This window comes from Rhamphochromis sp. 'chilingali' (genome assembly GCF_963969265.1).
Source record: "Rhamphochromis sp. 'chilingali' genome assembly, chromosome: 18".
NCBI classification, from domain to species: Eukaryota; Metazoa; Chordata; class Actinopteri; order Cichliformes; family Cichlidae; genus Rhamphochromis; species Rhamphochromis sp. 'chilingali'.
In genome coordinates this window covers 15,359,290-15,386,494 of record NC_137945.1, presented here as the reverse complement: position 1 = coordinate 15,386,494, position 27,205 = coordinate 15,359,290, and the positions used below count along the sequence as shown (strand labels likewise).

The following is a 27,205-nucleotide window of genomic DNA, read 5'->3' as shown; positions in this document are numbered from 1 at the left end:
AAACAATCTATTCAAACGTAGATAAAAGACGAGGATTTGCATCCGCAGTTGAGTGGAGAGCACAACAAAAGGAGGAATGAGAAAAAAGGAAAGGAAATTGGCAAACACCGATATCCAGCTGTGCCACAGTGAATCAAATTTATAAAAAAAAAAAAAAGGCAATATGAGCCACAGCCAAATCACCTGCAAGATAAATAGATGGGAATTAATGAAAGGAAAATTAAGGCAGAATCAAAGAGAGGCCACGCAGAGCATAAGTGTGTATATATCTATATATAGATCTTCATTTATTTTAATATTTAAACCCACTAAAAGTTGTAAATACAACTTTTGAATGAAAGGCACAGGAAAAATCAGACAATGCTGATATAATACTCAAAAGAAAAAATATATTACAGTACAAAAAGAGGACAGTTAGTTACGCATGAACAAATCCTTCCAAGTTGACCATCCTCCAGACTCGGGGAAACAGAAATACAGCTGACACAACAAAAGAGAAGGGGGTTCAGAAACAAAAATCCATTAGCCAAACTTGTCTTTATTGCTTTTCCAAACTGGCAAAAGGTCACATCAGCTCTCCAGGTCTCAGAGAAGGCCAAAAAATAAACAAACAAAAACAAACAAAAACTGCTGTGCTTTCTCCTTTCCCCACAGGTGGAGTGGCTCACTTTTGATTATTCGCCTGTCTGTTGACTGTGCTACACAACACTCCACTGGGCATCTGATTCACAACATCAAAACAGTTGACATATAAAACATATGGAGCCAGAGACGGGTTTATTTGATTTTTTTTTTGTTTTTGTTTTTTAAAGAAAGATCTCTCACAATGCATTACCAGCTGATCCTACGCTCATTACGCTTTAATTTGTTGGCCCACCAAGTGTAAAATCAACCCAACCTCTAAGTGGTGCCGAGTGTTTAAATATTCAGCAGACATTTCTGGGATTCAAAAAGTGCAGGTCAGAAGCCATTTCTGGAGCAAAGAAGTAATTTGGTTATCTTCATTGCTTTTTGTACCGTTGGCTAGATGGAGCTTACTGAAGTCAACATTAGTGGGAGCATAGCACAGAAGAATTCATTTATAATTACAGATATTTAAAAAAAAAAAAAAAAAAAAAAAAAAAAACACAGAATCTGAAAGAAGAGGCCACTACTATTCACTTTTATCAACTTTGGAAAAAAAAGATTTATCCTATCAAGATGCTAACAAAGCAGAGGGGGTTTTGTGACATTTAATATGGCTAATTTATGCCTTAGATCTGCCTAGAGTTTTGGTTCTTAGGAGAGGAGAATCAGTATGCAGGCCTGACAGCTCACATAAGATGTGTGTACACATTGAAGTTTTTCTGGACAGCTCTGGTGGGGAACCAAAAATATAACTCTGTACTGCTTAGAATTCCTAATTTTACAACTAGCCTCTTTGGTATAGGCAAATCTGCATCAAGAGACCCACCAATGTCCAATTTGTATCTTCTTTTTCCTAAAAACAGCTGTCTCAAGCTCACTGGCCCCATTAAAAGGGAACGATTTGGGGGGGGGGGGGGGGGGGGGGGGGGTGGACAGTCCAGGATGATTGCATCAATTCTATAACTTTGAGATCAGGTGATTGTTTGGAATAGCAGGGAATTATACTTCTACAGACATCAAGGGTTTTCCTTTCGTCCTGCATGAAAATGAAAACTCCAAACTTTCTGTTTATCCTCTAAACTTGATGCAGCCTGGACTTTTCTGTTGCCAGACGGCAGATTCATGCTACTTCCACCTTCTCTGTAGCAATGCTACAGAGGGGGGCAAAGCCATGGCACAGCAAAAAAAGGAAGGAAAAAAATAAAATAAAAACTTAAACTTGGATTCAGTTTTGAAAAGAACAGCAAATTTAAACAAGAGAAATTAGTGTTACGATCAAACACAACAGTTCGGATGGACTGAGGAATGGCAGGAGGATCGACGTGGTCGGGGCTATGTCATGTTGCCGCGGCCACTTGGACGCTCTGGTTTGTGTAAGCCTGTGTCCAGTGAAGGATGCGTTTACCAGAGCCCTTTCTCATCTTCCCATCCCCCAGAGATGGCAGCCCACCCTGGGTGGGGAGAATTTACCTCAATTCCCTCTCCATCCTGGTTCTAACCAGAATTTTATAGCGCCACATTCCTCTTTTACACAGGAGCAAAGTAAGGTAAAAGCTACAGCTTTGAGAAATCAGCTTTGAAGTTTGATTCTTACCCTTCCTGATGCAAGAGCTAACACCTTCCAGCTCCAAAGCATAAAGGAGAACAAATGACATCATGAACAAGAACCAGGATCTCAAGAGTCCAGAGCCAAAAATACAGAATTCAGTCTCTCATTGCGTCAGGCTAACGCCGACTCCATTCATTACCTGGCCATGGCAGAGGAGGAAGCGGCAGCTAGCTGTGTGAGGTATTCGCGCAGGTCCTTTGCTGCCTGAAAGCGGCCGTAACGTTTTTTGGGTTTGGTGCACTCGTCCAACAGAGCCTTGAGTTGTCCATCTTTGGCTATGTGGGCAGGCGGGTCGTGGAGGAGACCTCCAGTGGTGCCCCGCCATGTAGCATACCGTGACAGCAGGTTTTGACATATGGCATAGTAGTTGTGGTCCACAGTGACCCTGGAACAAAGAGAGTCCTTGGAGAAAGACAGACAGGCCTCCCGGTCGCACTCCTCAAACCGGCTCTCGTACCACACGTCGTAGTTTTCCGGCTTGTCTGCAAGAGAACAGATACACAGGTAAATGAATCCGCTGCTATGAAAACGTAATAACAGCATTTAGTTAAAACAGATTTAAAAAAGCATCTAGTGGATCATAAGCTTTGTTTTTCCCCAGGTGAATGTAATGAAGTGAGGCTGGGTTATGTGGGCCTTGCAAACCTTTAAGAAACTCCTGGAGCTATAAAATCAAGAGCATTTTTAATCTTTTAGCATTTACACCTTTACTGAGAGTGATACACAAACATGAAACCTGGGGGGGTTGTTGGGTAAGTCACGCAAAAATGGTTCAATCTTTGCATTCGGGGTATTCTGCTAAAGAGCTCCCTCAGATCTAGGCAGGCAGTTTTAGATGAATTCTTTCCTGGTGTAGTAAGAGCATTTCTCTTTCAGCAAACTGTTTTTTCGAAACTAAAGAGAAAAACTAAACTTGAAACTTTGGTAATTACAGTCAACTGTTCCACCGCATCTGACCGTGAAGAATATTTATTTTTTTTAGTTTGTGCAAATTATTACCCATGAAATCAGCCTCAGCAGAAGCTGACAAGACCAAGGTGCCACTTTTGACACCCCACAGGCCCTAATGCGAAATACTATTTTCAAAGCCCAGAGGCAAACAACTCATCTACAGTTTCATTTGACAGAAATGAACCACTTTCCAGATTTATTGAGCAAATAAAATTCTTTCTCCAGCTCATTTCACATTGCTTTTTTTCCCCCTTTAGAAGATTGTGCTGGGAAAGAAGGGGGCCAAGAAAATAACCTGGAATGACGAGAGAGCTATTGGTTTGTGCATTAAAAGCCAGATCAATAGCATGGTGGGGAGGGGGTGGGGTTTGGACCCAGAGGATGCAAACACATAATCAGTCTATCAGCGATGTAATGCACTTCTCCTCTGGCTCATCAGTACAACTCAATCAAACATCCAACTCTGCCCTGTTAGCAAGGGGCCTCCATGGCCCCCCAAAGAGGAGGGGCACATCAACCTCAATCAGTGTGGGTGATGAAGATGGATATGCCTGCGTATGCATATACCGCAAGCAGGCGCATACATATAAAGACGTACACGCCAAAGCAGCAAGGTGAGGTGAAAGCAATTAATGTTTTGGAGCTGGCCATGCATCACACCTCAGCACTGATTGACAGATGGCATCAGGAGAATGTCCTGTTCTTTTACCCACACACACACACACACACCTAAAAAGAAGAAGAGAGCAATAGGTTTGTTCTCAAGGACAAAGATGAGCACAGCAAAGAAAGAAGAAGAAAAAAAAAAAAAAAAAGTACTTTGAGACTCAACTAAAGGCTAAAAAGAACTACAAGGTCTATTTACTTGCACCTCAATGCCTTCAGTTCTCTCCTCCTGCAAGCTCGAGTGTAACAAAGCTAGAAGATTTCCAACACAAACTAAATAATTTCCAATTCAAATGAGTGGAGAGCAGCACATGAGGTAGGCTGCCTAGCCTCACTTGTCTCCTGCATATCTGGTACCTTCCATGTTAAGGAGCTCAGGCTTGACTTGTATACATTCTCCTCACACCTCTGGCTTCACTGGGCTGCACTGAGAGGGGACATTGGGCCTGAAATGCTTGTTAGTGCGGCCTTACTAGTGGCATTCAAGAGTACGAGCCGGCTTTAACAATGTATGCCTGTGTTAGAGTGCATTATTGAATGTAAGAGAATGAGAACGGCGGTGTGTGTGTGCAGCTGCATGTGTGTGTGTGTTTGTGTTAGCCAGCGGGCGTCAGGGAGAAAGAGAGAGTGAGTGAAGTGTGCGTTACATTATACAGCATGTGTTTCCAAAAGCCACTAGGGGTGAAAACATCCTCAAATGCTATAAACTCAATGATGGGGAATGGCTCCTTTCGCACCACTGGACTGTGCAAACACAGCGCACAGCACAACTTCAACATAGCATGCGTTTTATCTCGCCAAAACCCATCACATCAATATGGATGCCCCTAATGAGAGGGTGGAACAGCACACGGCTTTCTGCGTGTTTGATTTGCAAATCAATTGGCCTTAGTTTAGACTGATGAGATTCGCATCACACTCCTTAGCTCGCTTTCAATCTCAGGCTCTAATTGTAGGGATTGAATTCTGTTTGTCGGGCCTTGGGAAGTTACCGTGGCTATTTCCTAGCGCTGTCCAACACATGGCACTGACCTCGTAATACTCATTATCGCTGTCGTCCCTCTTCGTCCTGCTGCGCCCCGGCACTTGGCACGCACACAAAGAGATTCAGGCGCGCAAACATGCAAGAAGAAAATAAACTTGGGGCTTAAACTCTGAATAGCCAGGGTAAGCAGCTTGAGATGTCAACCTCTAAATGTGTCGGCCAGACCAAGGGAGTCTCAACCTGGATTTTGCTTTACGGCTTGCAAAAAGGACTACTTGTGACAGGGCGGAAAATTGCAGGTTTTGGCACCAAGGCAAATATACACACTTTAGTGTGGTGCATTGACATATCGTATTATCGCGCACCAAATGAGGGAAAAACTCAAGGGGCAAAAACTCCAGGGCATGTTGGAGTACCTTCCCATGTTGTACATCAATTTGCAGTTTTCTGGTGTCAGATCTTGTAATTTGGCAAAATGGCACTTTATCTCAGGATAAATTCATCACAATACTTTCGCCTACAGCTAAAAAAGTGCACACACACACACACACACACACACACACACACACACACACACACACACACACACACATCTGTCACAGGGCATAATGGTGGAATCTCAACACCCAGCGACACAACAGTTTATCACTTTAATAGGATTTCTGCAGGAAGGGACAAATCTAAGAGCCTTACTAGGTGGCCTTGCCTCTCTCTGTAGTGGCCCCTAGAAGGGGGACAGAATTGTAGGAAACCGCAGCACTGAGCGTGTGATGTATAACTATCTCTGTCCTTGTTATGAGGTTTATTCTGAGAGGCAAAAAAAAAAAAAACAAAAAAAAACTAGGGCAGCGGAGATGGCTCGTTATCCGAACGATCTTAGCTTTGATGGGGACGTGCGCGTTAGAGGCAGAAGGGGTGCTGGAGGAGTGTATATTCTTAGAAGAGAGGAGGCTTCGAGCATGCGTGTCCCTTGAGGCCTTTCCTCAAACCTTCATCACTTCCTCATAAGCTACAGTTTGCGGGTATAGTTCTGACATCAAATGCAGTGTTTTCTAGAAAATACAAACTGTGGACAGCGTTTAAAAATGTAAATGTAAATGTAAATAACACCCTGTAAACACCCTGTAAAGATGAGCAGCAGTTCTTTATGAAGTGGTTGTATTTAAAGGCGTCAATGCATACATGTTCACGAACAATGACTTATTGTCATGGAAACTGTAGGGACAGACTGTGAGGCATTACTCACAGACTTATGGATGTACATGTCTGTGTACACATACACACAAAGTGAATGTGTGGAAATTTATTGGCAGTGCCACTCACTCTGCTTGATGAGCCTTTTGTCGGCCACAAGAACGTTCTCGGCGTCGACAATGATGACCTTTCCGTCACGTGGGCCGACCGCAAAGTTGTCAAAGCTGACATCGAGCAGGTAGAGGGCGAACTCAAAGTCATTGTTGGTAAGCTGCTCGGCAATGTCCATCAGCTGGCGTGCCAAGTCTACCCTCTTCTCCCACGGCGCATTGTAGAAGCTCCACAGATCCTCACCTACGTAGTTGACAGCTACCACGCGCCCACATGCTCCCAGGTACTTGGCGAACGGCCACCCTTCATCTGACGGAAAGCTCTGGGAAGGAGAAACAGATGAGCGTGGAAGACAGTTTATTTAAAAAAAAAAAAAGAAAAAAAAAACAGATAAAAGAAGTCAGGCTGTGTAATGTAGTTGGCTGACAGAAAAAAAGAACCCAAAAACAAAACAATAACAGTGGCTCTGAACAGCAAAGGTTAACACATGAATTGGAAGAACCTTCAAATATTCAGAAAATATTTGTTTAACTTGCACACGAATCGGCTTCTTTAACACGGACAAATGAAACAAAAATCCCAAAAAGCAAACACAAAGATTCTGTGTGCAGCCTGAGGTGATGTTTTATACACAATTCTAAGCACAATAGCTGAAAATCTGCCAAGGATCACGCGGGTATAACGGATTAAATTTAATAAAAGCAAAAGCCAGTTTGTGTTAAAGCCCTACAGCTATGAGTTGATGTACGCCGCTATATTCAGTGGTTCCAGAGAACTGATAGGAGATGATTTGTGGTAACAGCAGTTAGCAGGAAAGCCTTATGTGTTGTGATGCAGCTGTGGGGCGATTTAAACTGCTGTGTGATGTCGACTAACTGAGTTAATGCAGCTTGGGCATGCTGACAAGAAATCGCTGTGTATTATAGGTTAAACTGATTAATAATAAGGTAATACCACCAGATGAAGGCGGTACTAGCGCACTAGAGCCTAATCTCTCTTGGATTTATTTGCCTCTGCTGGGGTCAGATATGCATGTGTGACCTATCATCTGCAATTGCCTAATCAAGTGGTCACATTGGTACAGGCAAACACATACACAACTGTGGACAGTTGTACAAACGTACGTGAAACTTAAATGAGATAGGCATGAAGCGGCTGTATCTGGCAAATGTTGCAGGCTGCTGGGGGACTCGAATCTCTAAGTCTCATTACCGCTTCGATCTCCCTCCATGAGCTCTCGTGTCTCACACTTTCCCTGCATCCATTTCTTTTCTCTGGGGCCCATTTCTTTGTCGCAGGCTGCCACAATGGTCAGACAAATTAATAGAAAATAATAGAATGAAAGCCTGTTTTTCTTTTGTTTCGTTTTTTTTCCCCCGCAGACACATGGGTATTGCTGCAAGCGGTACGCCCTCCACCCTATAAACCCGCTGCCATAGGACTCCATCTTTTATAATAAACACCCGTCCATATGCTAGCCTAATGATTGCCTGCATTTCCTAAGTAACAAATCTCTCCTGGGTTGCAGTTTTTGGCAGGCAGCCGCCACATGGACACAGACTGAGAATTGGGAGCACTTGTCTTTCACAGCAGCCTCGGTCGCCCTCCCTTTCTGAAACCCAATCGCACCTGCGATAAGGCAGGGAACACATCGTGACACTGCAGGTAAGGTGTGAACTACTATCAGTGTTGCATCTCACTTTACACTCGAGGTAATTCAATACTTTACCAGCTTTCAATTTCTGTCATGAGGGTAAGAGGTTAAATATGCATGGCTGCCCCAACTCTTTAAACTTTAATGAAATACAAATTATTTAAAGACATACATTTTAACCCCCTCCATCCTCCTCCTCCCGCACACCACGCAGCTGCTATCTCAAAGACAGCAGCTGGACTCCTGCCACATGGAGACTGTGGCACTGGGAGGATGCAAGTGATCTGGAACCCAAAAGGCATTCAGGTGATGACTATGGTGCGATTTGCAGCTTTGCTTGTGTGCCACTGACTATTTTTGGGGTGTTTTATTTTGAACACTCTGCAAACTATGCTGTGCATGATGCAATGAAGTCAAGGCAATTCTAAGCCCAACAAAGTCAAGTAAAGCAGCGATGACTCAATGTGACGAATCCAGGCAGCAGCAAACTTTTTCCAGCCTATCAGTCTGTTAAGTGGCGTAAATCTATACCTTAGGTGTATCTCTTGTTCCCATCAGTTTTAAGAAAGAGCCACAAGCTTGACTGAAGGACAATGATAAGTTGCATGCGGTGTAGGTCGAACCCATTTCCCTGAGGTGACCCGATCAATCGTGGGCCAGACAACAGTCTGTCCATGAAGCACTACTTGCTTCTTGCTGCCTTGTCTGTCTGTGCTCATCATCACTAGACTTGGCAGTGACTCACCCAAACGTCTCCAAAAGCCTGTGCTTCAATAACCTTTGTCTAGACTTTTAGATACAGCAAACTCGACAAGAAGAGAAATTAAAGGAAGTCCATCACATGCTCAGAAATGAATGATAATGGTGGGCTGACTGCACTCCCAAATACTGGCTGGAGGGGAGACAATCCCAGGCTACTGAGATGCCATTAGCCACTGGGCTAAGAGAATTAGGATTAGAGATTTAATAGGCTAAATATCTAAAATGGCTTTCTAATTTCTGAGGGTGGTATATAAAGATTAAGTTGAAGCTTGATCAGTTAGGGGGTATATCCTTCTTAGGCTCGCCTCCCTTTGACCCAAATTCAAGCCTTTATGTTGCTGCAAACCTAAGCGGCTCTCTGTCACAATGACAAAACTTGCCCTGTCCAACATTATGACTAAAACCTCCTTTGCCAAGCATCAACCTCTTCTCTCACGCCTGCAGGGTGGATGGTGAGATGTGGGGTTGCGGGGCCAGCCTGAGAGCCAGAGAGCGGAGAAAAGAAGAGAATACGATGGAGACAGCAAACAGAAGAGACAAACAGAGTGTCTTTCACTTCTACGCTCCAGTAGACAGGAGGAATAAACCAGCAAAGACCTGCCTGCTAAACACATCTCTCTCTTTGTTGTCAGGTTACAGCCCTGAATAGGAGGAAAAAGTAGAGCGACAGCAGATGGGGGGGATGGCTGATGGGAGGGAGGAGAAGGATGAATGCCCTACGGCTACTTTCATATACTGTCAACGGCTGTTATTAGAACGCCTTCATGTCTGTCTGGTCCTCGTTTGTGGTTCTTAACATAGATGTTGCTCGTTTGCGGTGCTAGAAGGCTCGCTGCGCTGCGTCAATTACCTCGGTGCCATTTTTATGAGCTTCCTGTATTTAAATTTTATACACAATAAGTCTGAAAGTGAGAACTACCGAACAGCGTGGGCAGGCACACGAGAGTGGGCACCTGAGCTTTGGATTCAAACTCGCCTATTGCAAGGCTTGATAAATACTCTACGTGTCCCACCAATCATTCTCCCTTAGCGCTCTTTAAACGGTTACTCTGCAGAAGTCATTAACGTCCGCAATGAGGCGTTGAGTGGGGAGGGGGGGATAAATTGGAAAGCCCAGCCTAATATTACATCCACTGCACTATCTCTGAGCAGACCTGGGAGGTACTCTGGTGTGTGTGTGTGTGTGTGTGTGTGTGTGTGTGTGTGTGTGTGTGTGTGTGTGTGTGTGTGTGTGTGTGGGGTTACTGCAAAGGTAGTGAATTTTACCAGTCGTCACCCAATCATGTTATGCTATTTAAAAATGCTGAGGGTGCAAAACTGCCAATGACACATCCCAGCAACTTTTACTGCTTTTTAAAGTCTTATCACTTCTTGTTCCCTTCACTGGATATGAACCTTTTATTTCCTGCTTAGCAAAACCTTGAACTTGTAAAACATGGAGCCCAATGCTTTCCCAACCCCCCTTCCTCCCCTGCAAAATTTTTTGCCATGTCACAGAAATAATGAGCTGGGCTCGGGAGACAATGAAAGCAAGGGTGGAAAACAGACTCTTCTCATTAAAGACGACCTCATAGTGACTTCTAGGCCCAAGTCTGACTAATCTAATCTTTAAGGTTGTGCCAATTCGCCACCGTAGCAGTGACTGGGGGGGGGGTTGTTGTGCTTTCCACCCCCTCCCTTGTAATACAGACACACTGGCGTTCTCTCGGGGGTAGATTGGATTGGGCTGAAATGTAACAGGGCCACAGACAAATGGGCAGCCTCTGGAGAAGAGGATGAAACGAATGGAGCGAGAGGCACAGGAACACACACCTGCGTCCTGACATCTGCTGACAAAGGCATGCCCTTCTACAGGGCCACTTGGGGAGGGCGTGGGCGTGCGTGTGAGAGAAAGCGTTCAAAAAGAGGCTCCTTGTTTGGGTGTGCGTGTGAGTGTGTCTACGTGAAACGCCATCCGAGTGCATGTGAATGAGAATACGCAACGTGACCAGGGCTGATAACAACCTCTATTCAAGGGCCGAGTAAACATGAGTGGCTCCCAAGATATTGCCTTGGCTGGCTCGCAGAGAACACTGGACCATCAAACACGCGCACACACACACACGCGCGCACACACACACACACACGTTGGACGCAGAGTTGAGTTTAAAAGGAAGCAGTTGCCTTCATCTTTGCAACCACAGCTACTTTCTGCGTAAAGGAAATTAGTAGTTGCAACCAAAGTGTGCAGCTTGTTAAAGCCCTAAGCCGGGCGTGGCGTAAATTCTCGACATTTTCTGTCTTTAACAAAACCTCGCCTCTTTGGAACAAACAAGCCAGGACAAGACTCGTAAAGAGTCCTGGGATCAAACTGTAAAGTTGATGACACGTGGCGGATAGACACAATCAGTCAGATAAAACGAAAGAGACAGAAAAAAATAACTTTGAACCTCAGTATAACAAAATGAACATTATTCAGTCTGTTTATCAGGGGGGATTAGTGTTAAGAAGGAGCCACATCTGTTTTGCAAGGCTTGAAAGGCAGGAGCTGCCAAGCTGGACCTGGGGAAAAAAGAAAGAAAAAAAAACCCTATTGCTTTTCTGTGCAGCTCTCCTGTTGACCTTGTGTGTCTGGAGGATGTTTGGCGAACCCCGTCTGGCATTTTGCTGGCCATTTATGTTTAAAATCCAGTCAGTTAGTCTGCAGTGAGAGCTCAGACACCACAGGGGAACCAGCCTCATCCTAGCACACATGGTGCAACTTCTTTTCCGTGTCGCACGTCTCCCGCTGCTGCATTTCCTGCTAACCTAGTTTCCCCTCCCTCTCTCCCTTTGTTCCGCCCCTAAACCTGCGATACAGGGCAATGATCCCACATGTTCCAGACATCGGATCCAGGAAATGCCGAGTCACGGCACCACACTGAGGAGTGCATACATGTCTGCTGGTTGAGACAAGCCAACTGTGTAGATCTCTGAATTTAGAATAAGCCTGACCTCTTTCTTTATCCAGGCGTATGGTTCAAAGGCTGCAAAGTTACAGCGCGTACCACTGGCAGCAGTCTTGGGGAACATCCACATCCACTGGTGTACAACTCCACCATTCAGAACCCTTATAAAAGAGGCTTTGGAAAACATGCTGATCTGGCTGTTCCTTGGACAGATGGCCAAAAAGTGATACCTTTGTGAAGGATAACAAAGACAACTAATCTCTGATTGGGTTTAATGCATCACACAAGTCTTTGTTTCCCCACTCATAAGACTATACTTGCTGTGACCACCCAAGTATAGTTGGAATTTGTTTTTTTTTGTTTTTTATTCTGTCTGAAAAAATGTGATAGGTTTTTCTAGTGCCCTCACTGTTATTTTGCTACTGTCGAGCAGTCCTTGATCTCAATCACTTGTCTCTTGTCTTATTCTGCAGTCAAACAGACTAACCACACTTTCTTGAACTGAGGCCGGTGACTGAGTTAAGGTAAGGGGTTGGGAGTGCGACATGTAGAGCTAGTGGCACTAGCTCTACATGTCGCCAGCTGCGATCAAAAGTGGTGGATTTGAAATCATGGGAGGGCCACTGTCTTGATACCACCAGAAATACCATGCAGTTCTGCAGGAAACACTGAAAACTAGGCCAATATATTACAGGTAGGGTTTGGTAATTTCCTTCTTTATGTTTGAGTACTCCTTTCCCATGGCTTCATCTGACAATGGACGATGTTCATATTACTGGTTTAATATCTTATTATACATGCTATGACAGCCTTTATTTTTCATTTAAAAGTCAATTAATGTCCATCTAGACAAGCGTGTGAACAGCCTTATGAATATCAGAAATCTTTGCATGTATAAAAACTGAAAGGACTGCTTGTGCCAAGTGGGAGATCAAAAAAGACACTCGGCTCATATGAGAAAACAAAACCAAGACATCGAAAGACTATGCACATGATTCAGTGAGGTACTTCAAGTCTTGATAGAAATGGGTTAGCTGGCTCTTTGAGTTCTGCAGGTCTTTGCTCTGCAGAGAGAATGAGAGCAGGATGAGGAATGAGTGCACAGGACGGCACAGCTCGGGGTTGCTAGTACACACTCCGCCGCTTACTGATAGCTGAAACCCTTTGCCGACCTGAACCTGAGCCACTGCACATGGAGTCACCCCATAAATCCCCTCCGCTGGAAGATGAGGAATGTATTAAGTCATAGGCAGCAGTGTTCACTCAGTCTAGGTGGTATTGCCGCCCACACAGTTTGGCCTCAGACCTGAAGGCTGTGGGTTTGAGGCCTACATCAAGGGTTGTATATTTCAGAGCAGGCGCCAATTATCTCAGGGGCAACCATGTAAGCATACTGAGCAGGGAGACTGCTGTCACTGCCCCTGTACTCTAACCTCTCTACAGACCAGAGGATGCATGAAGAGAATTCCCCTCTACAAAGAGCAAATACACATATATATACATATTTATTCATTTATTCGACATGCTAGAGAAAGAGTCAAACATTAAAAGAGGGGCCTGTGAACATTTCCCTTTACATACAGTGAGCAGTTAAAATGCAGAGAGTTTTAGAACTAGCAGGGGTGGAAATGCCAAAACTGTACAGATGCTACAGATATCCCTAACCTCTTATAATTTCTCTGACAGGAACCAAGTGCCTTTTGCTTTAATGCAGTGGGCAGTTTTATTACTGCAAGCAAACTGATGTGCTGAAAGGCATATTCTTGCTAACATTAGGGCCCAGGCTCTCCAGGGGACAGAGGATAGTAAAGAGCTGCTTGTTACGGATCAATATTGGCCATCTTAAGGGGTCCAGGGAGAGCTGTGAATGACTGTCTCCTGCACTGCAGAACTGTATCTTCAGGAGCAGGGCATAAGATGGGCTGGGGTGCACACTGTAACAGTAGGAAGCTTTGATGGGGGTGTTGAGGGACAAATCTAAAAAAGAAGCTAGTGGGTGGGATGGGAGGGGGGTTAGCCACAGGCATTTACCTAACCAAACACAGCTGTCAGGCGTGTGTGTGACTGTGTGTACTTGTGTGTGTGTGCACGCGTGTTTGGAGAGAGGAAGAAAGAGAGAAAGGATTATGGTAACACAAGCAGTCTGGCTCATTCAAACAGAGGAAAACACCACAAGGCTCTGGCTTGTACAACACACACACACACCCGCGTGCACGCACACACACAGTCACACAAACCCTCGGTTCCTCTCCTCCTTCTCTTCTCGCCTTTCCACCAGGGCCTCCATCCAGCGAGGGCAGCCAAAAAGAGGGGAGTCGAGCCCAGATAACTCCCCGTCTTATCCTAACAGGATTCAGTCTGTACACAAAGGCCTATAAGAATAATGAAAGGGGGTTTGGGAGCAGTTGAAGGAGGGTTAAGCGGCGTACACAACCTCCTCTCTTATGTGCTAAGAGCGTCACAATCCCCAAGACCCAAAAACAAAGGTACTAATCACAGACTACCAACTTAAATACTATTTACTGGCCGACCTCAGCCACTGAGCCAGCCTTTGAGACAGAAGGCTCTCACTTAAGCTGCGATAGCGTGCAGCGTGTGATTAAATGAAAAGAAATAAAACTAAAAACAAAACAGGTTTTGATCCTCTTTGTGAAGAGGCACGATGACCCAGAAAACCAGACCATAAGGGTTTTCCTGCACGGAAATTATAAAGGCTTAAATTCTGTCGATACTTTGCCAGAGCAAGCATATGCTGCAAAAAGGAAATTTTTTTCCCCTGCATAAACTGAAATTTTTTTTACAATCCACATAAATCTTAAAAAAAAAAAAAAACAGTTTTTCTACTTGTTTTTTTCTTGATATTTGCACGAAACATCACAACAACCTGTCTATAAACTTCAATATTGTCTCCAAAAAAAATTCCTCATTTCATTTCTTTTCAACAGCAAATTGTAAAAATAATTGCTTCTGTGCAACAAATAAGGTTACATGGGAAAATTATGTGCATATTAGTCAAAAAAATAAAAAAATCTCCCCAACAAGACTCTTGGAGCATGTTTTTTTTTTTTTTTTTTTTTTTTTTTTTTTTTTTTTAAAATGACATCAGAAACAGCAGTATGCGACATTACGTGATGGCAGAGCTTCAGTTCATCCTTTGTCATTTTTTTTTTTTTTTTTAATAAATAGGACAGGGGGAATGAATGAGAGAAAGAGGGGGAGAGAAAGAAAGAAAACCAAAGGGGAGAAGAGACGGTGAGAAGGGGGGGGAAGAGAGAGAAAAAAAAAAAAAAGAACTCCTGGGTCACCTGTATGGAGAAAAAACAAAAAAAAAACAAACAAACAAAAAAAACAAACAGAGGAGACAGCAAACAACAAAGAGTAACATAATAATAGAGAAAACAAAGCACCATCACAATAAACTAGCTAGTCATAGATATCAATATTTACTAAATAATAAACGATATTGTGCAGCACGCAAGATAGACAGCGCACAGTGTGCTTTGAGGCAGCAGCCAAGAAAGCTTTAGTCCGCGTCTGTGAATACCCATGTGTGCATACCTGTGTGGATCAGCATGCTTGCATTCCAAAGGTTTCTCCATGTAATGATCTGCTAGGGAGTGTGGGGGGGCCACAGCCCCGTCCTCCAGGGTGTGAAGCGGGTATGGAGGAGATCAAAACTCCAGACATCCAGAGGCCCCCAGAACACAAGAGACCATGGAAGACCAACAGAGGGGCAGCCGCGCCACTGTTCCAGTAAGAGCTGAGGAGAGTCCCAGATGAGGGCTCGCCCAGCAGCCGCGGAGCAGAAGTCAGGGGGAGTTGCAGTGACGCGCCCGTGAGCTCCGCCGGCCCCCAGCTGTGCCTGAGTGACCGAGCCCCAGGCCGAGAGGCCGGGGGCACCCCACCTCCAAAGGGGCCCGAGCGAGCCCCAGGCCCCAGGCCCCGACAAGCGGCCGCCAAGGAGTGAGCCGGTGTGTACCCGGACGCCCACCCCCAGACACAAAGAACCACCAACACACCGACACCTGAGGGAGTCCGCCACCGGCAGGGGAAGTGGTGGTGGGTGGAGATAGGCCTCCAAACCTTGGAGGGCCTGAGGTGTCCCCAGAGAGGTGGCGTCTGATACCCAACCTGACATATAGACACAGACATACAGGCACACACAGACACAAACATCCATTCCCACCCTCATGCTCTCATATGCACTCACTCCACACTCAACCAACGTGGAGACAGACATAAAGAGACGCTGTACACACAATCACACTCCCCAAGCGTACTCTACAAACCGGGTCTAGGTACCCTTGCCCCTGGAGGGGGGAATTGCACCCAGACCCAGGTGGACTTGGAGCATGTTTTAAAACCACACCACCGTTTTAAATTTACAGTTATAGTCATTTAAACTGAGGGATTTAAATTTATGTTACCAACACAAAAATAAATCGAGGTTGTGCAGGTCGCAGCTGAGGTACCACATTTGCCTCACGTTGTGCCAGGAAAAACCCCAAACACAAACTGTTTATTCTGGCTTAGCTTCCTGAAGTGACGGAACATTGTAATGGATTATGCAGAGCTTCATTAATCAGCAGCATACCAAAGATGCATCCCCCCCTCCATTTTTTAGAGATTCAAACAAGCTACTGGTGTGTTTGCTCAGAGCTGTGAATGTTTCCTTCCATATTTGCATTAAAATGTTGCTGTCAAAACTGTTAGGAAGAACAGGAGATAAGGTCATCCATGTAATCTCTCCCCCTGATTTAGCATCAGTGTCAGAGTTCTTGGGGAAAAAAAAAATACAGTGTTACGTGAAAGGAGCGTGTCTCCTTGTCAGGTGGGGCCAGAGCGTCGAACGAGTCGGTGGATCTGCGAAAGGTGGGGAGAGACTGTAATAGAAAAAGAGGCAGAGAGAGCTGAGAGGTGGGGTGTCTGGGAGTGCACAGATTTGAGTTTAGAGGAGATGAGAGCGCCACTGACTGAGTTAACCCCACAGGCCTGTCACATCCTATTCTCAGCTCCACTGAGCAAGACAGGGCTGAGGACCAAAAAGGGTGCGAGTACAGTCACATGCTTCTGGCAAACTCGCTAAGCTTAATGATTTGGAAGCGAGGACTAGGCTAAATTGTACTAATTTAAGGTTGGGCCAGATGTACTCCATCAAACACAACCATCACCTGATGAATCGGTGAGTCATCTAGCCGCAGGAGAGACGGCAAGGATGGCAAGTAAGATTCGAGCCATGGAAATGAGAAAATGAATTACTCGCTTCTCATGCAAACCGAGTTATTGTTGAATAAGAGGTAAAAATTAAACAGCATCATGTAATTCCGCCGCTTGGCAAAGAGACAACCCCTTGAACAAGCAGATTTATCAAAGTAAAAGAGAAACCTTTCCAGGGTAACTTAAACTGCACCGCTAAGAGGAAATGAGGGGAAAACAGATGAAACTGGATAAGACGACTCTCATTGCACAAGGATTTTTCCTTGTTTGGCTGTCGTCATTTTTGTCTTCCAAAAATATTTATTCCCCAAAGCCAAATTGTCTTCCACGTGACAGAAAAGTGGGGGTGGTGTGTGTGCGTGCAGCACACAAGTGTGCACTCATAGACACCGAGAACACAGAAAACACATTGTTGGCCAGACCCAAAACAACACAGCAGATTGTTTCCCACTGACAAAGAAGGTCTGGTTTCTCATAGTGAATCAGGGCCGATTTACTGCCTGTGGCTTCAAAAGACTGGAAACAGAAGCCTTTCTAAGAGAGAGTGCAGCTCGCTGAGCAGACAGCAGAAATGTTATTCGCATTATTCAACTGTATAAAGCCATAGGAGAGAGAAAGGGAAAAAAAAAAAGATCCCTATACAACAACACTGCTAGCTGATGACAAAAGGAAATTATTTACGCTAAATATAGCAAAGTTGAATTATAAAATGAGTGAGAGTTTCCTTTATTCAACCTACTGGAGAGGTGTTTAACTACAACCAGGCAAAATAAAGCGTCACTCATGACCTGACAGTGATAAATAGTTGAAAAAAGGCCCGGGTTAGATTAAATAACGAGTCATAAAACTCGGCCCACATTCCTCTATATCTTCTGTTAAAGCCTGTCCCCACACAGCAGCTCAAACCTCTAGCAAAAAATAAAGGGAAAAAAAAAAAAAAAAAATAGGTAGACCAAGGTGTTGTAGTACAGCACGTCTTCTGTTCAATCTCTATAGACGCTATTAATTCTTTATGGTCTGCTGCTGCCCAACCTTGTGCATAGGGCCCTTTCAGTCTCACAGCAAATTTTCTCATCTTTTGAGGTTAGTGATGCTGACGAACAGTCAAAGTACTCAGGATCTGCGAGTCTCTGAGAGGTCTCGCACATTTCTTTGTGCGTTATCTATCCCGGCAGTCTGCGCGCGCCATCGGCTATCCTGCGGCCTTGCGCGAGCAGAGACCCAACGGTTCCTTCTTTTACCCACAGGTCACAAGTTCAGGCTGAGATCAACAATTCATGAGTCCTTGTAAACATGTAAAGTCTCCACGGAGCGGGAAGTGGAAGGAGTTGTGGACAATGTGAGTGCATGATGTGTTTGTGCGTGATGTCTTAAACTATGTGTCCAAGATAAGACTAAGGCCGTGGTGGTGGTGGTGGTGGGAGGGGTGATTCCCTATGCCTCTGAACTGAAATATAACTGAAGTGATGGAATTGTCTGCACACGTGTGATGAAAAAGTAGGGGAGGAAGCCATAGAAAGAAAAAATAAAAAAAATAAAAAGGGATGTTGTGAGAATAGGGGAGAAAGGAAGCGAGGGGGAGGGTTGAGTGACCGCACAAAGCTAATCAGATTTTATAGATTGACCAGACTAAAAAGCTGATCCCGCCTTTTGTCCTCTGAAATGCCTGGAGGTGTCCAGTAACACATGTGGGGGACAGTGAGGCGCGGGGGGGGGGGGGCTAGTGGTGGAGGTCAAAACAAGTTATTGAATGTCTACACGGGCCAAGACCATTGTTGTTCTGTCCCCTCGTGAGACCCTCAATGCCAAACAGAAATTGAAATTGATTGGCCGCCTGTTAATCAGCGGGTGAAAAGGATGCGGATGCAGAGGAATACGCCTGCTTTGACATCAGGATGACTGAATAAAGGTGGGTCAGGATTTTTCTCCTGACCTCGTGTCAAAGCTAGACGTTTTTTTTTAAAGCATCCTTTTCATTTCAGCAAGATGAACCGTTTGTTTGGTTAGAATGCGCCAAAATCAAGAATGTTCTAATCTTCCCTGTACCGGACAACGAAGCGTCCTGTTGCATTTTCATCAAAACTAAACAGTACATATCCCAAAATCTTCTTTTAAAAAAAAATTCATAGATAAAGTAAAACAATTTCTTAAAACTGTTTTTTCCTATAGCAACACTGAAATTCACACAGAAAAACAAGTTAAAAAATATTTCGCAGGACGAATTAAGGATCAAGAATACTGGCACTGATACAGTTTAGCAGCCCTGCAGAGACTGCTCCGTTCCAGTCACACACAAATGATGACAATCCAGTGGACATAGACTTATATTAAAATTAAAAGCAACTTGGACCATTTACAGATGCATCCTTGAATAATTTAAAACTGCCCTACATATGGTGTTAAATATGCAGCACTGCCGCCAGCCAAAAATTGCCTTTTTCCCCTCTCAGAGCCCACAGCTCTTAAACCCTTCTCCATTCTAAGCAGAAGAATATTCTTGCTCCAAATAGCCGGCATGTAGCCTTGAAGTAGCCCTGAGTTTAGGGAGGACTTGATAGCCTGTCTCAGATCTAGGCAAGAGGAAGGAAAGGGATTCCCGCCCTGTAATTTAGTGGGGGCTTTGTGGGCCAACACACTGTTGCACTGATATTCTGAATCTCCGGGAGTAATCCAGGAGCCGCGTTTTATCATCTGCTCTGAAACCAGCTGCCGCCACGGATCATCTGACAAAGACCTCTTTGTCAGATGATCCGTGCATCTTTATCCAGATGCAACATTTTCCTCGAAGAGTGTATTTGCCGAGCATGATTTAAAACCAAAACAAAAAACAACAACCCTATCAGCTCTAAGACTGCTTTATACCCTGTAAACACGCAGATTTTAAGAAGTTCAAATGTAGACACAGTACCTGCAATACGAGTGGTTCCGGGTTAAATGCCAGCGTCATGAGCAGCTGCATTCTTTCCGTGTCCTTGAGGTTCTTTAGCAGGAAGCTGCCAGAGTCCTTGGTTTCGGCGTACCTGCGGACCACACGGTCCAGCAGTCTCTGAGAGGGGCAGTGCACCAAGTCTGACCAGCCCTCTACCACATCTGGAGTAAGCAGTCGAACATCGCCATTGATCCGGGCAAATTCAGTCTTGTACATTGCCTGGATGAGGTCACATCGCGGCCTGCCTGTGGCCCTCTTGCAGATTTTCTGGTCTATCTCGGCCAACTCCTGGTTGGAGCCGAGCCGTTTAAGCACCACGCGACGAGTGCCCTCCCTGGGCTCTCCGTACTGCGCGAAGTAAACATTCTTGACATTGAAAACGTCTAGAAACCGCAGGCGACCCCAGGTCTCAAAGGAAACCTGGCCGTTCATGAACTTGCGGCACCAGCTGGTCCCAAAGCAGGCGGGACACTTGTTGAGATTGATGAATCGTCTGTCCGTGAGCTCATTCTTCTGGAAGGACGCGAACAGGTTGTGGGTGTTCATCAACAAGATGACAAACAATCCCACCACCAACAGGAGCTTTAGACAGCGGTACAGGCGGCCAAGTTTGAGAGGCAGGAAGCGCAGCATGATGTGGATGGGTCAGGAGTGGGGTGTTGAGGGACAGGGGAAGAGGAGGAGGAGGAGAGGTATTGAGATGATCGTCAGGGAGCTAACCTCAATGCCTCTCCGTCATGGTGCAAAGGGGAACCTTCTAAAGCGGCAGACAGGGGCGAGGTTGGCACAGCTGCACTGTGCCAGACTTTGGCAGTGGCCAGTGCGTCATGTTCTCTCTGCAGTTTGTATGTAAACTTGGGCGCGCAGTTCTGAAATCAAACAGACAAAGAGACGGAAAAAAATCATTACATGAGGGAAAATATAAAAGCTACACCTTATAATACCAAAAATCCAGTGCCTTGCCTTAAGTAACAGTGGAAAAAGGTTGATTTAATTTCCTTCTCACCCTAAATGCTTACATGTGATCCCACCTTGTAAAACAAAATGCAGCTTCTCTGGAATATGAAATAGTCGCACAAATTTGAATTGCTTGGGTCATTTGAGAGATTTCATTACTTTTTGAGCAGAAATGAGATGGCCCACAGCCAATGCAATAAACCTGCCTGTGCCTGTTTGAGTGCGTTCTCTTTGGGAAATCATTTCTTGTATACTCAAAGTATAAGAAAAATAAATAAAAAGGGAAAATAAAGTGTCAGTGATCAAATTAAGGGGAAATGTAAAACATCGTCCGCAAGTATTAAAATAAAATGTCCTGCATTCAGAGGAAGAGTCCCTCAGTGGGCCCTCCCTCTGCACCAATAAAAATATCCATCACTTTTTCTAAGATGTACTGCAGAATAACTTGCCATCTGAATACCTCAACGGTTACTTCTAAGCTCAGGAATCTTGATTTTGTTTCTCTTGCTTCAGATGGAGGAATCTCGGTTTGCATTGTGATGAGAGTCACACCGTGCAAAGTTTAACCTTTGATCAGAGCTGCCCTGCTTCGTTTTAATCACGCTTTGATGCGGTTTCTTTGAAAATGGCTGCTGTCGCTAAAATAACGTTTCTGGTCGAGAGGGGGAAAAATGAATCTGAATATTTCTACTGAGATTATTAATTTTAGCCAAGAAGGGGGATGGCAAGCCCTATCTGAAGAAGAAAAAAAAAATCTGGGATCACAGTGAGAGAACAAAGCACTTAGAAAAACCCCACAAGCCCCACTAAAATCTGTCCACGATGAAACCATGTTAGACCCCCCCACCCCAATCCAGCTTTTAGGCAGTAAGTATTTTAAGTCGCTTTAAGAAATACAATGACTCAGACCATGCAAATTAGCCATCCTCAATTAGAGCTCATTAGGGCATGCCTATTAGGACAGCTGACTTGAGAGGGCATGGCTAACGAGCAGGCACAGTAGTGTGATTAGTTTGTGTGTCGATGGGTTCCCTTGCTTTTAGATCGAAGAGGCGGAGATTCTGGTAGGACACGCGGGTTAAAAGCAACAGAGAAAGCGGCGGCTGTGAGAAACGTGGGCCTGCAGCACGCCAAATAAGAGCCGAATGGAGAAGCTTTTACCCCACACCTCTGTCTGGAAATACTTCGAGCTGATCAGGCCAAGTTGCCTAATGTAAAAATAGACCATATCCAAATAGGGAACTACAGAGTGCCACACTGCATGTTTTTAAAAGGCAAAGAAAAATGTTATTCGAGCATTTTTTCCCCCCCCATTCTCGCCACACCACGCACAATGTGACTCAACACAGCAATAAGGATATGATTTTTTTTCTGACATAAATAAAGAGTGAGATAATGAGTTACTGAGAAACTTTACACCTGCATTTTCTACATGGGTAAAAACCTTTCAATCAAGCTTAAAATGCAATGATTTTAAGTCCTATGGCGGCATTTTTTTTAAAAAATTCATCTATTACAACACATTACAGTGAAAGTTGGAGATGCACTGATTTATCCGACAATATCGACCACTTTCACTGTGTGTCTTATTCAGCTTTTCATTAACTCGTATTATTGAACCTGGACTCTTGTGAAATAAAAAGCAGGAAAGCCGTCATTGCCTGGCACAAAAGGGATAATGTATAGCTACAGAGACACACAATGACAAAACATCTGTATCTGGAGTGGCCTTTGGCTAAATTGTTATTTTAAACATTAGACTTACCATTGGCCTCAAATTAACAAATGGTGCATCCTTAATGATGGCAATATTTGGCTGGAATCATCTAGAGAGCACTTCGTGAATATATTGCAAGAGCTACTGATTCTCACATTATCTCATCTCAAGATAACTCAGAAGCGGGGGAAAAAAAAAAAAAAAAAAAAAGCAGAACAGAAACTGTTTTTTTTCCCCCTCCAATTTATTTCTAGACAGCATTTGAAATTAGCTCTCTGAATAGGGGGGGATAAATACATAAGTAAAGTAGGCCCACACTGGGCTGTCTTAAACAAAAGGATTCAAAAGGATGCATGTCTGTGCCTTTTACTACAGGGAGTGAGAGAAAGCTGATTGCTTGAGGGGAAAACTGAATTTCCCGTTGTTATAAAATCTCGATTCAAGTGCCATTTAGCATCTGACACAGGCAGCCATGACACTGACGTGACTGCAAGATCTTGGGAGCAGATATGAAATTTATCTAGGATGAGCTAAGGGCTCAGAGAGGACGAACCATAACCTCAGCGAGGCCAAGAAGTGTTTCACCTCTTCATCCGTGAGAGAAAGAAACAGAGAGCCGGGGCAAGCTTAAACAAACCCTGAACAAGACCTGGACAGCGCCGAGTAATGAGAAGCACAAGCTGGCAGCCGGCATGAAGAGAATACATCGCTTCGTATTCCTTGCCAGAAAAAGCGTTAGACCACAATTACATAAGGAGCATTACCTGCATTATGTTAGTAATCACACAATGCGAAAGGATCATTTTCTTCCTCTTAATGAAAGACAACTTTAACACTCAAATTATTGTCAATGAAACACACAAATCGGCCATCTATGGGTTTATAGCGTGCCACGATTAGCATGGCGCATGAGCGGGTGCAGTTTGAAATGCTACTGGAGTTGAGGTTTTTTTATAACCTGCTGCTGCTGCTACAAGCACAGTAATAGTGGGAATAAGATGAAAACATTCAGCTTTATTGGGAGAATGACATGGCAATTTAAGACAGGGATCTCTTTCCCTGGTAATTACCCCACTAGACTGCTTCCTCGTGAATTTTACACCTGCAAAACCATTTATTTAACTCCCCTCACTGACTATTGCGGTATGATGGGAGTTATTTAAGAGAACGTGGTGAGAGAGAAAGGCAGACTGCATAGGGCTCCATGGCAAGGTTGCCTACTCAGGTTCTTGCTGAGGGCAAAGTTCACTTAAAGTTCTAAATTAAAGCCAGATGTTTTTATTGAAGGGCATTGAAATTTAAAGCAGTGTTTTCTTTGGGGCAAACCTCACTGTGCCCACAGAAAACAGTTTAAAATTACACCCCCCCCCCCTTTCCTACCAGACAACCGTCACAGTGCCTCTTCAAAAGATGGGAGGGATGTAGAATACCAAGAGGAGGGGAAAAAACTCTGTTTAGAATAAGCACCAAATTACTTCTCATGATACAGGGCCGCTGCCAAAAGTGGGCTAAGAAAGTTTTTCAGCGTACTCAGTCTACAAAGTATAGCGGTGAGCGCTTCGAAAGAGAAGCAAAGAAAAGAGGGCAAATCAAAGGATGCCTGACTCCTCATGCATGGAAGATGAGTCCCGCATTCAAAATGTTCCAAGTTTGGCAGATGTTAAGAGCCGCAAAATGGCTCATTACTGGGACTGAAAAGGCACAAGATGAAGCAATAGGCCCCATGTTGGCTTAAAACAGAATGACAAAGGTTGAGACAGAGGAAGATGACATGGTAATATTCTAATATTTCAACTTTTATTAAACTTAGATTTTAAAAGAAAAACTCAGATAAAGAGGAGGGGATTGAAAAGGAAATTTCTTTCTTGAATAATCTTTCCTAAAGCTCATTGTGTAAGAACCAGCTTCAGATAATGGTGTGCAAGGGCAAGGCTACTCTCCAGCTAACCCTTTTCTTGACTGCACCTGAGGCTAAACTTCATTATGATATAATGAAGTCAAGCCACACAAGAACATGCTTGATTAATTCCAATGGAAATGCAAAAGAGAGTGCATGGTGGGAAGTGGGGAAAAGGACTGAAATACAATGGAGAAGTTGGTAAAATAGAGAGAGAGAAAAAAAAAAAGATAACTGATGTATAACTAGCGGCCAGCAAGAAAAGAGAAGCTTTGAGTTATTGCTCTTGTGATTGAAATGACTGGAAATAGATCACTTGAATACAGAGCAGCACTTCTCCATCTCTGAATGGATGCACACAAACACACACGCGAGAGCAGCTACCTGCAGGACCGCTGGCATTACCCCCGAATCCTCAAAGCTGGAGGGGGGAAAAAAAGTAACCTCTGCCCCTCACCACCACCGCTGCCGCCACCACCGCCACCTCACTTGCTTTGCAATGTGTGGTTCTAGCTGGAGAGAGGAACTACTGTTGCCAGGATTATCGACCGTGGGAGTCAATAATGTTTGATCACAAAAACATTCAGCCGCAGCCGGGTTGCCTCAGTACAGCAAACACATAGACAGTGATGGATAGATACAAATGACAGTAACATTCGCACGCCTAATGGAAAATTGAGTCCTCGGATTATAAGTACCAATTAGCAGCATCCCCACAATGAACATTAGTCCATTCATCTCTGGCCCAAACCAAACACGAGAGGGGTTTTAATGAGAATATCAATAGTATCTGCTTTGCGCCAAAATGACGCAGTTGTTAAGAACACACTGCGAAGACCTACTCTGGATTCCCCAACTGAAAACAGCTTCTCCCTTTTCTGTTTAATTTAAACAGCTGCACGGTTGCACAACCCACGATCTCTCTGGAAAAGTTTGGGGAGTTGGCATGAATCTGAATCCCATGTTAATGCTACTGCAAGGCAAACATGTCAGCCGAGTGAAATGATTAAAACAAGCTGTCAAAGCGAGCTGCAGTTTAAACAATCGGGAAATGCATTTGGATGGGGAGGAAATGAAATCGATTACCTTAAAGACATTCGTTCTCCCACCTTTGTCTGTTTCTCCGTCTGCTCTACAAGTTACTTTATCTGAGACTGATTTGGCATGTCTGGAGGTCAAAAACAAAAATATACTGCTGCTGTGGGAGCTTTTAGGCTGCAATTATGAGACGTTCCCCTGCCGAGCACTCAGAAACATTCAAATCAACCACCAGCAGAACGCCTTAAGTGTATCAGGCTATTTTCATAGTTCCCTCGTCAACTAACCTAGCAGAAAGCCTCCGCAATTAGTCTCCCGATATAGAAAAATTAATTTTAAGCAGCCCGTCCTATTCATTAGACTGTAAAGAGAAATTCCATAGGACTTATTATGAGCTTTGTGTGGAACCAAACACTAAAACTCTTGTGCTAATCTTTTTTTTTTTCCCTTGAAGGAATCAAGGGCAGCAGTTTTCAAAGAAAGTGCAATTATTACTATGCCACAGAAATCTCATGGTCAGATCTATTCATTCGTTTTTTAAATCCTCTCAAAGTTAAGCTTATATTTTAGGTGCTTTTAGGCTTGATGGAGAAAAAGAAACAGGCTCAACCTGTTGTGTTTTTGCCAAAAGGAAGGCGAATCCAAAGCAAACCTGTTGAGATGAAGTGTTTTAAATAGCTTGAAACTACAGTGGGAAATTAAGGGGTGAGAATCGGGGGGGGAGCAATGTTTTGTTAAATAAATACTAAAACGTTAATAGCGCCTCCGGCAAACATGATACCTCCTGGACACCAGCGTTGTTGCTGTAATTTAGTATGATCTGCATACAAATAGAGTTCAGGGGCAGCACATTGTCTTCACTCTGCAGTGTATCCATTCTCATCCATTTTCCCCCCATTATGCTTTTTCCCCCTTTTTTGATTCAACATCAAATTGTGCATAGGAGTCTTGCTATAGTCTCTAATGCAAGGCAAATAACGAAAAGATTAAAAACAGCGTGTAATTAGAGGGAAACATACTAACCACCTATGCTTAGACTGTTCCGCTGCAACTAAAATGACACCACCAGCAGTAATAGCGGTAATAATATGCTTCTTGTCACCGCACAGTGGATGTGGGCATCTGATAAGAGTTTGTTTTTAAAAAGCGATGAGGTTTGTTGTCCTTTTTTGCTTTAATTATCTTTGCTTGATCTAAGGTCACACGACGGACACTCGAACTGTTATGCATCCTCTTACTGATATAAAAAAAAAATCAAAACATTGAGTTTTTATTGCTTTTATGGATTTTTTTTTTCTTTATCGAACTGCTCAAAAATAGACGTGTGAGCGACTTCTGCAATGCACAATTTACCTCCTCTCGCTTTAAATAAAAAACAAAACAAAAAAGAAAAGAAAAAGAGTTCAAAGGCAGCACGGACTGCAAAGAGAAGAAACAACTGTGAAACAAACCTGTGACTTTTCCCCCCTCTCCGGCTTTGTAGTAGTGAAATGGTTAGCGCTCAGCTGATATCATTCTTCAAAGTTGCGGCTACTTACGAGGCGGACTAGAGGGGACTTTAAAACACCGGCGATTGTATCTCAGCCGAAAGCTGCTTCTTCAAAGCTCGACGAAGATCTCTATCAAGCACACTCAAACGGGCTTCCCATTTCTAGCTCTTAGGTATCTAGCCAGCTAGCCTGCTAGCCGCTGAAATAAACAGTTGAGCTGTCGAGTCCTTAACTCTTCGTTTACCGGATGTTTCCGACTGGACGACGGACTCCTCTTTACAAAGGACAACAGCGTCCGTGCGGTGAATTAACGTCCATATCTGTCCGCGTGTTGCGAGTCCCGTCCGCGGTCACGGTATTGCCTCTTTTCTTGTTCTCTCAGGCAGCTGCTCACTCCTCTCCAACACCACAATGGGTTCTGTTTCGACTCTTTTCAACACCAGCCTCTTTACTCTTTACGACAACCGTTCTCTG

At 44.1% G+C, this 27,205-nt stretch overlaps 1 protein-coding gene across 3 annotated transcripts; it reads right to left on the bottom strand.

Annotated features, from left to right (window-relative positions):
• Positions 1-258: 258 nt before the first annotated feature.
• On the bottom strand, positions 259-27,166 carry dipk2ab (divergent protein kinase domain 2Ab). 3 transcript variants are annotated; one of them, XM_080865711.1, is made up of 4 exons: positions 26,693-27,166; positions 19,612-20,501; positions 6,162-6,465; positions 259-2,718 (listed from the first exon to the last, which is right to left on the bottom strand). In XM_080865711.1, exons 2-4 carry the CDS (start codon positions 20,263-20,265, stop codon positions 2,372-2,374), a joined length of 1,305 nt encoding a protein of 434 aa, XP_080721837.1. In that variant the 5' UTR covers positions 20,266-20,501; positions 26,693-27,166; the 3' UTR covers positions 259-2,371. The 3 variants fall into 3 exon arrangements, with proteins under 3 accessions (XP_080721837.1, XP_080721838.1, XP_080721839.1); XM_080865712.1 differs by having other exon boundaries at positions 26,780-27,166; XM_080865713.1 differs by having other exon boundaries at positions 26,976-27,166.
• Positions 27,167-27,205: the final 39 nt, after the last annotated feature.